We start from the raw sequence: 16,822 nt of genomic DNA, 5'->3' as shown, positions 1-16,822 counted from the left end.
GGACGGCAGAGTAACATTCCCAAACAAGTAATGGATATTGGGAAAATATCTAGGTCCTCCACATTTCGAAGTGAAATCATAGGCCCGTGCAAACCCGTTTCTGTTACACCCTTTACAGTTTCTTATTTAGAGAGAGATACTCGTTCACATACACAATTTACTGGTGCCTGGGGAAATGTTAAGATACATTTTGGGGTCTGGCTAAATAGAAATGCACTCTAAAAACACAGACACAGTATGTTGTTTTATCTGTTGCAAAAAAAATTGTATTTGATTACTTGAGTAAAATTACAGTATCTCTGTTGTTAGTAAGTATTAAATGTTAAAGAAATTGGACCCCCCCTTTCAACTTTCCAAGAAAGTGCATGTAACAGTCCAATTTTTTTCTTCCATACCTAATACAAAATAAACAAACACTATACCTGCTCTCTCAATCAAGAAGAAGCATCTGCTCTTGTAAGGAATGTATGTACATTTTAATGAAAGTGATATTTCTTTTTGTATATACAAGAGCATCTACATTTTCTCCACTGAAGGTTGTTCAAGATGCTATACTTAGCAGCATTGTGAAATTCCAGCACACATTTCTATTGTGAATATACCTACAAGGCAAAATGTTACGTCTCAGTTTCAACTACCAAAACAACACTTGTTTTTTTTTTCCTCTAAAGAATTCTGCGTGCTTATTACTGTACAGAAACTTATTAACATTGAGGACGACTCAAGTAAAAAGCACAATACAAATAGTTCAAAACGGAAATGGTTAAATCTACAAAACAAAAAAGCAGGTTGAATTTTAGAATAAAAATGAAAAAAACAAAAACCCAAACCTTTCAAAGAATCACACTGTTCAGTCTGTACTTTCAGTCCTTTCCTTAAATCTGTTTTGAAAGATTAGACAATGTGTTTGCTGATAAAATTTTCCAGCAGGATCAAAGTGTACATTTATATACAGACTTTATTAGAGATCTAATGCATCACGGAGGCATTGCATCAACACCAGGTTCATATTAAACTGGATATAGAAAATAAGTTAATGCCAGATTAAGACCGCCTAGCAGGGCAACTTGCAATTGCCATAAATGTTACAGCAAGTTTACAGCACTCTAGTCAATTAGTATTTAGTCCAAAATACAGAAGACCAAAGTTAACGCTTGCATTCTGTTTGCAAAGCAAGGTTATATCACTAATAAATAAGCTTTCTTAGAACTCTAGAAGTTGAACAAAGTACAAAAGAATGTCTTCATAACGTTGGAGTTCATAGACCGGGGGACTGGAGGGTAGGGGCCAGGACAGGAGCAGGAGGCAACCTAGGTGCATTCTGAACACGAATGCTATGTCTCGAGTGTGTGGCCGCTCTAACTTGTCACGATCTCTTTGCTGTCCTCCACGAAGCGGGTGAAGCGGAAGTTGGTTCCGTTCTCACTGCTTGCCATTTTCTCCAGGCCAGCCAGAGGAGCACTGGGCTCTGAGTTCTGGAGCTTCTCCAGATTTCCCGTCAGCCCACTAATAGGTGAGCTGCTCCCACTGCCTAGGCTTCCAGGAATTGGAGGGATGCCACCATTCTGAATGACAGAGATCTCGTTGGCCTTCATCGCCAGCCCATTGGAGAGTGCTGCTGCATACTGATTCCAGAAACTGGAAGGATCTCCGCTTCCTGACCTCGTCGCCAAATCCTTCTGGAACATTTCTGGGAACTTGACAGGATTGCCTCCTAGAAATGTCATGGGACCATCCACAGAGAGCCGGCGGCCCCGGCGTGCAGGGGTGCTATTCCACATGTGGGTGCCCATGTGTACCTGAGATCAGAGTGGGGGTGGGGGGAGAGGGGATAAAAGAAAGAGAGAACAAACAAGACAGCAGCTTAATAGTTAAATCTATCTCAACTCATATGCTAACACTCCACAAAGCAAGTGGCCCAAATGTCTATTCTTATTACGTGCTAGACAGGGAAAACAGTAAGGGGAACCATCCACTCCTGTGGACCAGTAATAACCTGTTTGTTCTTTGCAGCCCTGGGCCGCCTCTCCTCTTCCCAGGCAAAGATGCCTTACTTACTCTTTTTTTTATTACCTGTATTTAGTTTGTAATGGCCTCAAGCAAGCTAGTCAGTCGCAGATAGCTCTTTTCAGGGTTAGAATTGTTATGTCCACTCTCATTGCAATGGTAAGTATTGTATCTGACACCTTTTACCCTATAAATGTCCTCTGCAGATGGGAAGAAAGTACCCCTTGCTGATTGCCCATTGGAGGGCTTGCGTGTAGAGAGAAAAGCCAGAAAGTAATTATTCATCCTACATTACTGGCAGCAATCTCCAGAGAAATACTCTGTCAACAGAAAAATGTACACAGTAAGAGCGCTCAACCATTGCTCTAGAACGTAAGCATATTTGCTCTATTTGCAACACATATCAGTAGGAAATGTTGTATAATCAATTATCATAATACCCATTAGCAAAGCAGTGACGTTATTGTTTCTAGAAAAACAAACCTTGCTGGACTGCATAGTTATGAAAAATTGCTGTGTACGCCGAGAACTGTAATTATTAAGTGATATGGGCAGCACACAGGCCACGTGGAGGTCTTTAATCAACACCCCATGGCAATGCCAGGCTGTCTTATTTGGTAGGTAAAGCAATTCATTTGGTGCACTTAGTGAGACAAGAGAGAAAGGCCACTGCTTCACTTAGGTGCCAAATCATTCAAGACACTATGACATGCAGCCAGCTGCAGGCAGCCCTCCCCTGCTTTCCACAATCCTGACCTTCATGGGCAACCTAATTTCTCCCAGGTCAGCCACGTGCAGTGGTGCCCTTTGGAGACCCCTGTCCCTGAGTATGTGAGCGGATGAATCCCAAAGTGTGTACTTCAGACAATCATTAGCAATGGAAGGCACTGATGGGGCGGGTGAGGTGCAGATGGAGTGGGTACCTTAAGATTGCCTTTTGTTGTGAACGCTCTTCCACAAATAGTGCAAGCAAAGGGCTTCTCTCCAGTGTGAGTTCTCTCATGGATCTGAAGGGCACTCGACGAGGAGAAGGTTTTTCCACATGTGTTGCAATAGTGCTGTTTGGGAGTTCTCCGGGGCAGAGCTGGGAGCAGAACTGGGGACGTGGCAGAGGATGACAGAGGCCCAGGAGGGATATGACTGGTAGGGGTGTCCTTACTGTCCTGAGGAGAAACATGCACAAAGCCGTTGACCTCTGTTTTGATGAGAGACGACAAGGAGTTGGCGGGAATCACCGCCGAGTTCTGATTGGGGCCAAGGTTGGAACTGGGCTCAAAGAGCTGTGATGGTAGATCTCGCATCTGATGTGTCAACATGTGCTGTTTCAAATTACCCTTTGTGGAAAAGCCACGATTGCAAACTGTGCAAATAAATGGTCTCTCTTTGGTATGACTTCTGTAGTGAATGTCCAAGGCACTCTGACAAGCAAAGGTTTTGCCGCAAATGTCACAAGCAGTATTTTTAAATTTACCCCGGTCTCTGAAAGGGAAGAGGATTCCCAAAGAATCCTCTTTGATGATTTTCTCTGCATGACTAGATGTCAAATCCAAAGCTCCCCCATTCACTGGAGTGGGAGACAAACCATTGGCAAACTCGCTTGGTCCTGCTCTCGGTGGCTTCTCCTCCATGCTGGGTGACTTGTGGAATTCCTGGGTGCTGTTGGATGGGGACAGAGCCTGCATAGAAGAGGTAGACTCTGAGATGGCTGGGCTGCCAGCACTTTGGCTTTCCATGTCACCACCCACTGAGGACGAATCGTTGGTCAGCACATCCCCCTCAACGGACCCGTTCTCCACGGACTTCAGGCTGGCCTGAAGCTGCTCTGCCAGGCCAGCATTGATCATCTTCATCTGATTTTCCAAAGCAGCAATGCTGGACATCTCGAGGGGCAAAGGTGAAGAAGACAAGCTGTCTTGGGATGCATCCGCTGACTTGGGTGTATCTGGGATGCTGCCTTCAGGACAGTCTTCCATGTTTTCATCGGAGAAGTTGTCTAGGTCATCAAAATTTTTCTCATCGAAGGAGCCTGTGTCAGACTCCATGGACTCCGGGTAACTGTCAGGGACAGGGGTGTTGGGGATCTGGCCTCCCATATGCATCCGAATGTGTTGCTGCAGGACGACAGCATTTGTGAACTTCTTCTGGCAAATGGGACAGGAATGTTGGACTCTGAGTGGGGGCATGGCCCGATGTACACTGTAGTGAGTTTTAAGATTCCCTTTTGTGGTGAAAGCCCGGCCACAGATTTTGCACTTAAAGGGCCTCTCCCCAGTGTGTGTCCGGTAGTGCATTTTCAAGGCGCTCTGACAGCTCAGGATCCGGTGGCAGATGATACACTCATTGGGGTCAGTGGCCTTTTTGTCAATGTTTTCTACCAGTTGTTGCAGCTTGGATGTCTCTGATGCCTGGGCTGAGTCCAAGAGTCCCCCAAAGGGAAACTTGGCCTTGAACTGCTCAGACATGAGTGGCAACAAAGGGTTGGTGAAGGTGGTGGCACCTCCTGGGCCACAGTCAGTTGCTGGGGAGCCCAGGGTGCTGTTGCTTGCTGTTGGAACAGAGTTGGTGGCCACACTATTCTCTTCACTTTTGCTGCTAGAGGGTGGCACAGTGGACACTTCTGCTTCCTCAGGAAGCCCACCCAGGTTTCTTGTGGCCGGATCAGGGGCCCCAGAGTCACTTTTGACTGAGCTGGGGGGGCTGGCGGCAGAATGACTGATGGGGATGGGGGCTGGCTCTTCAGTCTTAATGAAGGGTGTGAGGCTTGGGAGGGTTGGGGGTAATGGCAAGCCAACGGAAGTGGTCAGCGTGGGCAGGACCGGTTTGGTGTCTAGCCAACTGGTGACTGGCTTCTCTGGAGGGATGGACATGCCATATGGGATGCCAGTACTAGTGGGGATGTTGTCCAAGTGCTCGGGCACAGGATAGGGATTCATCTGGATGTGAGGATACTTCTCTTTGTGGCGCTGAAAGTGGACTTTCAAGTTCCCCTTGGTAGAGAACCTGTTTCCACAGATGTTGCACTTGAACGGCCTCTCTCCGGTATGGGAGCGCAAGTGGATCTGCAAGGCACTGTCGCTCCCAAAGACCTTTGCACAGAACCTACACTTGTGTTTGAAGAATGCCTCATCCGAAGTACTTTTCGCTTCAAAGGCAGTGACATTTGGTGGCTTGCTTTTTCTTTGCTGGGCCAAGGCAGACAAGGAGTTTAAATCTTCTGCAGTTGTTCCAATGTTGGGCAAAGGGCTGGGGAAAACCGCATTAGCAGGGGTTGGCTGAGGTAGAAGTGGATTAGATGCAGGACTTAATAAACTGCTTATTGCAAAAGCTGGTGAGGACGATGCTGAGACTGCTGGGTTGCTGACATGGTTTGCACCAGCACTCGAAGCCACTTTTTCTGAGGACGGGGTGTTAACTGCTGCCGCCAATATACTCATATTGGGAGAAGTGCCACTGCTGGATGGAATGATGGTGTTGCCAGAACTGCTCTGAGGTAGCTGGATTGGGGGTAGCTGTTTCACACCACTAATGCTGGCAGATTGGCTAGCGAGGCTCTGTGCTAATCCAGCTGCTGCCGCCAGCTGCTGAGATAAATGGGAACTTAGCGTGGACAAGGGGTTGGCAGATGTTCGTAAAGTACCTTGAGAAGAACTAGAAGATGTTGGCAAGTCTGTGTTCTGAGAAGCCAACAGTAATATTTGGTGCCGAATCTGTTCGATCAGTTGCAGTTGGTGGATTTGCTGCTGCTGCAGTGCTAAGAGCTGCTCCATGAGGGCTGGAATGGCCAGCTTGCCTCCGGAGGCCCCACTGCACCTCGCTTCTTGGGAGAACTGGGCTACCGCCACCTTGGTGCTCTGGAGGTTCTCAATGATGACGTTGCTATTGATCACGGAGAAGTTGCCCAGCGTCGTCAGGTCCCCGAGTTGAGGTAGAGAGGTTGTGATCGCTGAGGTACCTGTGGAGGAGCTGTTCTCGCAGCTTGGGGTGGGGTTACTGGTGGTGTCACTAGACGTCCCACTGCCGCTGTTGGGAGCGGCCAGGGCCTCCACCTCCATGGACTCTTCCCTGTCAAGTCCCTTGTGTTCTGAAAGGTCGCTGCAGTCTACTTGATCTGTTTTGTTCACTGTGTCTTTCATTTGTTCATCAGGATTATCAGGAGGGGGGCTGGGTGAGAAGGTTTCTGGTGGGGAGGCTGGATTTTCACTGACAATCAAAACTAATTGATTTTTAGTGCAGTTCTTCTTGTGGAGCAGAAGATCTGATAACTCAAAGAACTCAGCACAGCACCGGCCACAGACGTGGGCATCCTTGTTTTTGGTGGGGCGATTCGGCTGACCCTTCTCGATGTCTCCTACAAACATTAAAAGGCTCAGGGTTAGAAAGGAAGCCAAAATACATGTCATCTATGATTAAAAGACAAAACAAAACCAAAAAGCAAAGCTTAATCAACTGCTTCCTAACTGCAAAATTCAAAACTACTATAGTCCAGGTAAACCCAATCACTATTACCTAGGAATATTTCATCATTAATTTTAAGCATTGTGAAGGAATTTCCATCCATGTGGTATCTCAGATAGATAATCATGGTCCTCAGATAATTCATCAAAACATAAAAATATTATGTATGGAGGAAGATATTGGTACATAGTGAAATTCCATACCAAAATATTGATTTCCAATATTTTATACACCTGATTGTCTACTTGTCCAGAGAGAATCCAGCAACCATTCTGAGGACTTATTAGGCTCTTGAGTTTCTGTCAACCTTATTCATTTTCAACCGTTTCAAAGATATCTGTGACAGTTTGTTCTGTCACTAAACTAATTTGTAGTCATTCAGGTTCCAATCAGTTGTTGACAAGGAGGAAAAAAATGCATATCACCCAGCTGTGGACTGACAACTTGAAAATCACCTCAAGCTCCCACCCCAAACCTGAGCTAAGTCTGATCCGTGACAAACACACTTTAGTCACATCAGTAACAAATCCTCAAGATTCACTTGAATACAAAAGGGAAAGCAACACACACAATGCAGAGAAACACAATGATCATAATCCTTTACAAGGCCTGCCTAGCACCTATATATCACCCCGTGGCATGTTTATTTTTAAAATTAAAAAACACAACACTAGCTCCCATTCCACTAATCAAGGGATATAAGCCACTGTGTTCCACATGGCAACAACATGCCTCTAAATATTTTACCAAAAGTGCTCTATCTATACAACGAGCCTAAGACTTACATTTCTGATTAAAAAATCAACTTACAGAAGGATGTGCAGTTAAGGGGAAGTTCTCTCCTTCCCCTAAGAAATCATGTTTGGTGTAGAATTTGGAAATGCTTTGCAATTCTCCTTGTCTGAATGCCTTTAAAAACAGTTTGCTCTTAACTGTTATCAATTGTTTAACAGATTGTCCTGACCCTTTTCTTATAAAAATCCTTTTATTTCATGTTTGTTTCCACTGGTTGCTCAGATGTCTTCTCACTAAGATCCATTTGTAAATTAAACATAAAAATCTCCAACTCCAGGCTAACATCCTATTCAAAGACAGGATGGCGTCCCATTGTTTGCCCAGCATGGGACACCAACTTCTGCTGTACAAATGGTGTGTGGTCATCTTCGAAGCTATGAAAAAAAAAACTGTTTAATTCAAGGATTACCTCCCTGTATGCTTTTCTGCAGAACTGAATCGGATAATAGGTAGTTTCCATGACTTCAAAATAGAATCTCCCAGAAAACTTGCAGGCAAAAAAAAGTAATTGCAGATATGAATGCAAGTAAAATCCAAATCTTGCTTTTTTTTTTTCCCCCTCAGAAAACTTAAAAAGTCCACTCAAAGGAGCCAGACATTTGCTTTTTTGGGCTGGAAATCTAAAAAGCTTGAGTCACTTTGCATTTCAGAAAACATAATTTACACTACATATTAACTTTTGAAAATTCCTTAACTCTATCTGCTTAAGAGTGCTGCTGAAGTTGATTAGAATCCCTGGACAAGTATGCCAAATATATTCACACTATTCACTAGGAGTGCTATTTTAGCAACTAAGTTACGCTTAATAAGGTAGCTTTCCTAATACCCATCTTTTAATCTGTACAAGGTTATAGTGCAAAATGCATTAACAGCACCAAACAAATCATAGTTGTAGCAGAAAATACCAACAACGATCCAGTTTTCATTTAATGTTTAATCATCCTAATTGGCACCAGATTCCTATGCACATTTAAGGTGCTGTTTTAAGCAGTCCCCATCTCCCCTCCTGCCTTAATATAAACAAAATATTAAATGAAATTCGCTAAAGTTATGTTGCTTAACTTGGGACAAAAATAATGTGACAAAAATTCTGTTTAAAGCTTCTTATTTTGACAACCAATTTTAAATGATACATCCATTTCAGATGCTTATTTTAAACTAGGAAATGCAATTCCTAATATATTCAACAGAAATGTTATTTCTTTCTCTTTGCACATTTCCATATGTAATGGTTATGTTTCCATCTACTTTTACAGCCAATTATGAAGGAACAAAAGCTATTCTGTTTGTTCACACATTTTCAACAAAATGCATTAAAACTATTATGTCAGCATGTTCTATTAAGCTCTGCATTCAGTGGAAAATACTTTTCAACCAGCTCACATTTATCAAAACATAAAGCCACTTTAAAACACAGTTTTGCTTGGTCAGCTGGGCTTAGACAAATAATGACAGATTCAGAACTAAATAACTAGCGTGGGGAATCAGAAAACTGACTTCATCAATTGTACACATTACAATGTAGTTGCTTCAAATATTTAGCACATCTGTGCTCACGATTAAAGGGCATTTTAATTCTTTATAACTTGCAAACATCTGATAGTCTCATAATGTATAGAGAAAATAAAAGATAGGTTACTTTATAGGATTTAGCTGGTTATTGCTTTTCTCTGTTCGAATTTTGTATTTCTACTGTTTCAAGACTTACTTGAGAATTTTTCTGAGTTTTTCAATGTGAACGTTTTTATATTTAGGATTCTGCTACTAGATGAAAACTACAGAGTTTAAAAATAAACGCTTTTGGCTTACAAAAGACTACGTTTTAAAATTTGCCTATATTTTAGCTTAGATTTTCCACATTTTAATAAGCTGACATTTGATCTCATTGTATAGTTAACTAATTTCCTGATATTTATGAAGACCCCCCAGCCCCTTAAAAATCCTGGTATCTATTTTGATTTATTTCAAAAGCAGGTGTCGCGCTACACTGTAATAATTCCTAACTTTAAATCTATCTGCATTCGGAACAGCATGCCAATGAAACAGCTTAAAAAGAAAGAAGACAAAACATGAGAACTAGTGAGTCTTTAACTACTACAAGGAATATTTTAACTTGTAATAAGACACACACACACATACACACATGCACATGTTCTAATGTTCTTACTCATTTTTCCAAACCAACCCTCTACCACCTTGTATCTCTCTCAATAATCTGTTACACAGGATTGCAACTGGTGACCTCATTATAGTAAATACAGTTGCCTTGTTCCTTGTATTATGGTGAAAATAATATTGCAGTTTCTTTTTTATAGATTTTACAAAAAAACTAAAGTAATTTTGTAATTCTAGTCAGATATGAACATTTAAGAAGCAGTGGTTTTCTAACTTTGTACACACAGAAAATATATTTGGAATTTGCTGTTTTTTGTTTTTCCTTTTCTTTTTGGGAAGTAGGTGATCTTACACCACCACCAAATTTGTACTGAAATTCTGAATGTTTTAGCTCTTATTGTACTATTTAGGTACTTGATGCTGAACTCAGCTCTGTCAGTTTTTCATCACCTGAACAAAACATTGCAGAGTCGGAAGCAGAAAATTAAAGTGTTCCAACGTATCTGTCTATTGAGAAAATAAAAATAACATTATGCTCCACACAGAAAGGCTCAGCCAGCCCAAAAGAAAACAAAAACAAAAACCCCAAAACCAGAAAACTACCACCCAACTCTACCAGATTTAGTTTTCTTTTTTGGACCTACTCAGAAAGACACTTCACTTTACTTCCCATTACCTAAAGATTAGCATTTTAAAATGGATCCACTCACAATAGTGGGTTTGAGGCCCATAATATTAACAGGCTGTTCCTTTTCGTGGACCTATCTGGAAAGGCTATCACAAACATATTTGATTGATTGATCCTTTATCTTTTTTCCCCCTCACAGACTAGGGAAAGGCTGAAGCTGAATGTCCAACTTAAGATTCCAAAGAAATTGTAAACACTACAACATATGCTGTGCATATTTTCGGTGATGTCTAAAGTTTCCTCTATGCAATATGCAACCAAGTGACAAATTGGCTGCCTTCAAGTTCACTCAGTATGCTCACCAGGATTAGTGTGTTCTCCTGTGGAAGAATACAAGAGAAATCTCTGAAAAAATAACACGGACAAGACACTCCTTTTAAAGTAGTGATCCAAGCCCACCTAATGCATACAATAAATAAAAGGGCGAAAATGTCTTCCCCATGGATGAATCAAACTGAACACTAGATGGGGTTCCAGTTGCAAGGGTTTGTTCAAAAACTTCTTTGTGGCTTTCCTATTCCAGTGACGCGTAAAAGAGAGATTCCTTAAGGCGAGATCTAAACTCTGACTACATAAACATTGGCAAAGACACAAGAAACTAAATCCCTGTTGTTTGAGGGTAAAGCTGAGCTATGGGAACTACCTGTCAATCTTCCCCTTTGGGGGTCTGGCATCTGAGGGTGACAGGGGAATAAGGTTAGGAAAAGAAGCCAAGCTGATAAGGTGAAACTAAAATAAACTACTAACTTCCTGCTAAGTGACTAGCAAGACTCAATTTGGGGGTCACTGGGAAGATACTGAAGGACATATTATGATCTGGACCTTGTCACCTTTGCATGGGAGGAGGCTAGCAAAGGTTAAAACAGCTCGACACATCTAGGTTTCCTAAAGCCTGGTACACACACTTTTTTCTTCTTGGGGGAGGGGTGTAATTCACCATCTCTTTTGCTAAACTGCTAAAGGACCAGAGTTTTGATTATCTAATGGGCTACTCTGAACCACAATATGTTTTAGAAAAACTTAATTTAGGCTGTAGAAAGAATTTGTTCTGGCTGTAGAAAGAATTAGTTTAGGCTGTAGAAAGAATTTGTTACTATATAGAGCTGAGTTTTAACAATTTCAAAACATGTAACCTGCCTGTTTCTTCCCCAGTTTCCAGTAAGAAAGTCACAATGAAAGTGTAGATTTTTGCTTTCTTAAGGACTGTTGATAAAGATCACTCCATACCTTCAAACTAGAAAGAAAAGAAACCTAACCTCCAAAGCAGTGCCTATGATTTGGTACTTGTGCTTATGAACCATAATGGAAACTTGATGTAAAATAAACCACCAAACATTCAGTATCATTAATTCACTTTCACACATTCTGCCTCATGTCCAGCTAGACTTTGCTTGTTTCTGTGCTGTTTTTAACATTTTAGGAAGTATCTTGCAGCCTGAAGTAAATCTCAAAAAACAGTGCATTTTCTCATCCAGAATCTTCCATTATGCCAAACTTAAAACAGGCCTGATTAAACATGAATTCTTTCCAACTGCCTTATCTTGCAGGTGTCGGTTTTTCAAAAAAAGCAATTAATTATAGTTCTCTCTAACCTTTTGGGCCCAGAAATCAATGTGTTGCCATTAAGCTGCTCACAATGAATAAATTACTTTGGTAAAAAAACAGAATTTCATTATTAATATAAATGGGAGGAATTTTGATTATATTTCATGTAAGAGTCAATGTTTTATCTGCAATTCATGTTTCTACTTTTCAGTAATACTTTTTCTTTAAAACTTGAGAAGCAAAATATTTAATAAACGAATGGAATCTAAGTAGACCCTCCATATAGTTATAGAAGTCTTAAAAATACAGGGAAACACACACACGCGCATGCACGCACACACGCACACACACCTGAAATCTAAATCCTTAGGAAAGAATCTACACATGAAATCACTGGAGTTTCATATTCTCTTTCCTCAGAATTATCTATCTTGGTAAATAATCTTCCTAGTGGCAGTTACCTTTGTAAAAGTAATTTGAAACTTGTTGAATATCATTTATGAGACAAGTCATATTTGTCATAATCTTGATTTCACAAGAAACTGAAACATTAAGTTTATTTTTCAGTGTTTTTGGCAGCATGGCTCCACTAATGTAGAATAAAATATAGCATTCTAAGGTGGACTAGATAATTTTATTTTCTTGAACTTGTTCAGATGCAGCTATCTCTGTGCAATGCTCAGCATGGCTTGGCCTTTCTTTGTAAGCGTATTCACACTCAAACACACACATGCACACACACAACAAAGCAGAAAGCCATCCTTCAGGGCTACTGTAATGGGGTCTACAAACTTTTCTCGGTCCTGCTCTGGGTAGAAGTCATAAAATTTGAGGTCCTAGTATATGAGAAGAACATAAACTCCATTTAATTTGGTGATGTTTGCTATTTCATTTGCTATATTTTTAAGAACCTCTCAAGTCAGAAGAAAAAATAAGCAGTGTTTGAACAGAGGCTTGCCTTCTAAAAGTTTAACAACCTTGCCATATGTAACAAAACCAAACAAAACACTAGCAATTCCTTCAAGTATGGGTTCAGTATAGGGAGGATGGAGATTGCTGATTTTAATGCAAAAAAGGGTGACTTTTTAAAAGTAATCTTAAGCTATGTCATGAACTTTCAACTGCATTTATCTCACAACTATACCCAAATAAAAAGATCTAGGGTATGTTAGGCCCTCTTGTATGTCAGGCGCTGGGAAGGATTACTTGTGTACTAATATTATTACAGCACACTAAATCCTGTAACCCTATTACAAAACCTACCCTCTAGGCAACTTCTCCCAAACTTATTGTTCAACCATGTAAAAACAGTCATAACCTAAAACCATTACTACTGAAGAAAGAGAGGAGTGGGTGGGGAGAGGTGAGGAAAAGGGCCAGGAGGGGGTGTTTCCTAGGGTGCTCCCAACAGTTTACTGCTTTTTACCACAAGGATCTAGCTTTGAGAAAGAAAAAAGAAAGGAAGAAAGATAAAAAATTAAAAGAGAAAGAAAATTTGACTCAGTTACTTAACTTAGCTCAAAGCTCAAATAAACTAAAAAATAGTACTAATAAATAATAATGGTAAGAGGTAGTGAACTCCTTTTATGCTATCGCTTTATGAGAAGTCTTAACTATTAAAAATTCCAGATCCAGAAGGCACTAGCAAGCATCATTTCTTCAGATGCAGGAGTCTTTTCTGAAGAAAAAAATGAGAGAAAAAACAATATATATTTACAAAACTGACTAACAAATTTTCTCTTCTCTCTGGTTTGGTTTTTCGCATACACATAAAGTTTAACAGTGTTAAAGTACTAAAGATCTCACTAAAAACTTTAGGAAAGATTGTTGTGGGGGTGAGAAGCTTAAGAAAACAGTTGAGAAAACCCAGAAAAATACTCCAGTGATTGTTGCGGCCTTAAGTAATTTCACCCCGGTTCGCCCTGCACACCCGTGTTCCTTTGCGGGGGAAAGTGGGGTGTCAGGGGTTCTTTTCAGCGGACTATGAACGCAGAGATTCGGGGTTAGGCTTCATGCTTGAGAAAGTACTCGGAAGGACCAAATATTGTACACTACACAGTTTTCTTAATCGGGTCTTAGGTTCCCAACTTTTTTACAGGGATCCCACGGAGCTAACCCCTTCTCTCAGCAGGCAGCACGAGTAAGGAGACCGGGGTCGCTTCGCAGTGCTACCGGGTTCTGCCCGCGCGCCCCAGCCCTACACTCAGCGCCAGGCCTCTAGGGAAGAAGCCCCGAGACCAGGCCATGGGGCCGGGAGGCCGCACAGTTCCCCGGACAGAGGTGCAAATCTCGGGGCACGCTGCGGAGCTCTGGGGGTGATGGGGTTCCAGCTCCCATCTCCATTTCCCTCAGATGGCCCCCGGGAACACAAGCATCTCGACAGGCATCTAGATCTGTGGACACCCCTCCAGGGTCGCCCGTCGGCCTCCTGCAGCCAAGAGGCCAGCATCTGCGGGACGACCCGAGCCCAGGCACCGCTCCACCGCCTCGGGCGCAGGGCCTGGGAACTCGCAGTGTGAACCACCTCCAGAGATAGGGAAGGACGGGAGGTGTCCTCCTTCCGCACCCCCAAATCCCTGTCTGGATTTCTCCTACACTCCACTGTAGCTCCAGCACACAAACTTTGCTCTGGACCACCCCGGGGTGATCGCCTCCACTGAGACAAGCGCCTGCCTCTGTTTTAGGAACCTTTTCTACCGGGCTGTCCCTTCCCTAGCACTGAAAAACTATCCTACTATTCTCTACCCTGCCTGACCATTCTGGAAGTATGGGGCTCGGCGATCTGCAGAGAGCGAAAACCAAATCTCAGGATTTTGGGGGGCTAGGATTGCATGAACGCGGAGAAAAGATGCCTGGATAAACTTAGGGGGTCGGAACCTTGCGCTTCCCCTGTCCACTTGCACCATCTCTGCAGCAACCGGCAGCAGAATATTCCACCCCAGCCGCGATTCCAGGGTGTCGCGTCCCGACCCAGGTCCTCACCTTCTTACTGCCCCGAACCCCTTAAGACATCCTATTTCGCCCCGCAGGTCGAGGGAAAGCGTTAGCGTAGGGAAAGGAAGCACCGCGAACTCCCCACGCGCTCAGAGTTCAGCCATCAGCACCAAGTAAACTTCCTTCCCCCTAGCAACAGGGCCGGGCCGGTGGAGAGGCCGCGCTCGGGGCCCGCGGCGCGGCGCGGCGCAGCGCAGGGAGCGCAAGGGGCCCGGTGCAGGCAGCGCCCACTCCCCAGTCGGCACCCGCGCCCCCAGGGGTCCAGGGCCCTGGAGGCAGCTCCGCTAGCCCTGGCCTCGGCTCCCCGGAAAAGCCGGGATGGAAGAGCAAGGCCAGCGTTCGCTCCCACCGGCCCCAGAAGACACAGCAACTCCGGAAAGATCCTGCCGGGAGACGTGCCTGCTTTCCCTGGGGCCAGAGAGCCGGGAAGCCCAGCCCAAGAAAACTGAGAATTAAAAAGGGGGAAAAAGAAAACAAACACGCGGAGTGGAAAAAGCGAGCGGGGACTCAACGGCGGCAGAGCAGCGGGTACGGGACCCGACCGCGTGTGCGTGGGTTCGAGTGTGCGCGAGTGTGAGTGCGTGTGTGTCTGTGTCTGCGGCGCAAGCCGGAGCACTCACCATCTCGCCGGGGGAGCGAGGCCACTTCGGGGTCGGATTGGAAATGTTGAGGCTTCGCTTGCTTCCTCCGCGACATGCTGGCTCAAACATCAGCTGGGGCAGAATAAAAAATTACTAAAAAAAAATCTTCTCAAAATTACGGAAATCGAGCGGCGGCGGCGGCGGCTCCCCCCGCCCGCCGGCCCGCCCGCCCCCTCCCCGGCTCCCCGGCCCCGGGCGCAGCGCGCATGTGTCCTGCTATAATTATGATTATCAATAATGCATTGCGATTAATCATAGAGGGGCTCTTTGAAAGGCGATTGGCACCGGGCCAGCGCTATTCAAACCCGCTCGCCTTAATCAATTAGTTCGTGATTTGCTGCAGACCCCTGTCTCTCCGCGCGCTGGCCCAATAAGCCGGCCGCGGGGCTGGCTCTGCGCGCCGCGCCGCCCGACACTGGGTCAACCCTCTTCGCGACCGCCCGGGACTCCGCGGCCCGGCCGCCGGGGGCCTCCTCCTCGCCACTGCACTCCCGGCGCCCCGGCCGGCGCCCCCCCGCCAGGCTCGCTCCCTCCTCCCCCACCCACCCCGCCCCCATCCCGGGCTGGGCCGACCCAAATTAGCATGCCCTCCCCGGAATGGAGCCGCCCCGGGCGGGGGGTGGGGACCCGGGCGCTGGCGCGCGGCGAACTTCCCAACTCCGGCGCTTCGCGCGCCAGCCTGCGGGGGGAGGAAGTCCCGTGGCGGGATTTGGGGGTGGTGGGGGAGGACGTCCCGTTTCGTGAGTGTTTCTTCGTTTAAGAGCCACTAGAAAGCAGCCCACCCTCATTTAAAAAAAAAAAAAAAAAAAGCAAGTGGGGGAGAGCCAGCCCCACGCCGGTCCGCCTCCCGCCCGCGGCCCGGCCTCCCTTCCGCGCGCCGCCTGACTCGGCGTTCCTTCGCCCCGAGTTCTCCATTCCCTGGATCCCGGGCTCGCGGGGAAGAGGATCGAGGAAAGGTTTGGGAACGTGACGGGTTTGGGGCTGGGGGAGGGGCAGCTCTCGCCACCCCCGTTTTCTCCCTCCCTAGGGGCCCAGATCTTCCTGCTCCCTCGATCCCCTCTCTACCTAGGACATTCCCAGGACAATTAGGGCTGAAGTTTTCGGGAGAAGCGCCCCGAGCCCGTGGGATAAGGGGGCGGCCCTGCTCCGCCCAGGACTCCTCCCGAACTCCCCCCGCCCCCCTCCCGCCTGCCCCCGGTTGGCTGTAGGGCGCGTCACTCTGTCGGGAGGCGGCGGCGATGGTGGCGCCCTGGAGCCCGGGGCGGGTGGAGAGCGGGGACTCGCCTGGGCTCCGAGTTCAGCTCCAGCCGAGGAGGGGGAGGGGAGGGGCTGTCTCTTACTCTGTGCGCCGCAGCGTATGCAGGCCCTGTAAAGGTGCGACTGGGCAAGTTTGGTCCCTGGGCAAGGCCTGTCCCGCTGACCCCAGAGAGCCCTGCTCTAGGGAAGGTGCGCGTCGCAACCTCTAGGAACGAGGTGGCGGCGCTGAGCCGGGAGTGAGTGAGTGGCTGGGGGTGGGGGTCCCTGCCGCTGGCCCTTATCAGCAGTGAAGCTGGTCTACACTTCTCGGGCACTTGCCAGCCCA

General features: G+C 45.5%; 1 protein-coding gene across 2 annotated transcripts; it reads right to left on the bottom strand.

Annotated features, from left to right (window-relative positions):
* Positions 1-240: 240 nt before the first annotated feature.
* Positions 241-15,723, bottom strand: Sall1 (spalt like transcription factor 1). Of its 2 annotated transcripts, XM_063247131.1 has the most exons (4): positions 15,586-15,723; positions 15,220-15,312; positions 2,931-6,355; positions 241-1,799 (listed from the first exon to the last, which is right to left on the bottom strand). In XM_063247131.1, exons 2-4 carry the CDS (start codon positions 15,293-15,295, stop codon positions 1,359-1,361), a joined length of 3,942 nt encoding a protein of 1,313 aa, XP_063103201.1. In that variant the 5' UTR covers positions 15,296-15,312; positions 15,586-15,723; the 3' UTR covers positions 241-1,358. The 2 variants fall into 2 exon arrangements, with proteins under 2 accessions (XP_063103201.1, XP_063103200.1); XM_063247130.1 differs by lacking the exon at positions 15,586-15,723 and having other exon boundaries at positions 15,220-15,430.
* Between the last annotated feature and the right edge of the window lie 1,099 nt (positions 15,724-16,822).

This window comes from Cavia porcellus, unplaced genomic scaffold (genome assembly GCF_034190915.1).
Source record: "Cavia porcellus strain 051 isolate PalLab524CR breed Dunkin Hartley unplaced genomic scaffold, mCavPor4.1 scaffold_4, whole genome shotgun sequence".
Lineage (NCBI taxonomy): Eukaryota > Metazoa > Chordata > Mammalia > Rodentia > Caviidae > Cavia > Cavia porcellus.
This window is presented reverse-complemented; position numbering and strand designations above follow the sequence as displayed.

Excerpts from the sequence above, each read along its gene's own strand:
- Sall1 (XM_063247131.1), bottom strand. The coding sequence starts at position 15,295 with ATGTCGCGGAGGAAGCAAGCGAAGCCTCAACATTTCCAATCCGACCCC. Across the intron at positions 6,356-15,219 it reads CTCGCTCCCCCGGCGAGATG|GAGACATCGAGAAGGGTCAG; the intron begins GTGAGTGCTCCG and ends TAATGTTTGTAG. Across the intron at positions 1,800-2,930 it reads CAACAAAAGGCAATCTTAAG|GTACACATGGGCACCCACAT; the intron begins GTACCCACTCCA and ends CTCTGATCTCAG.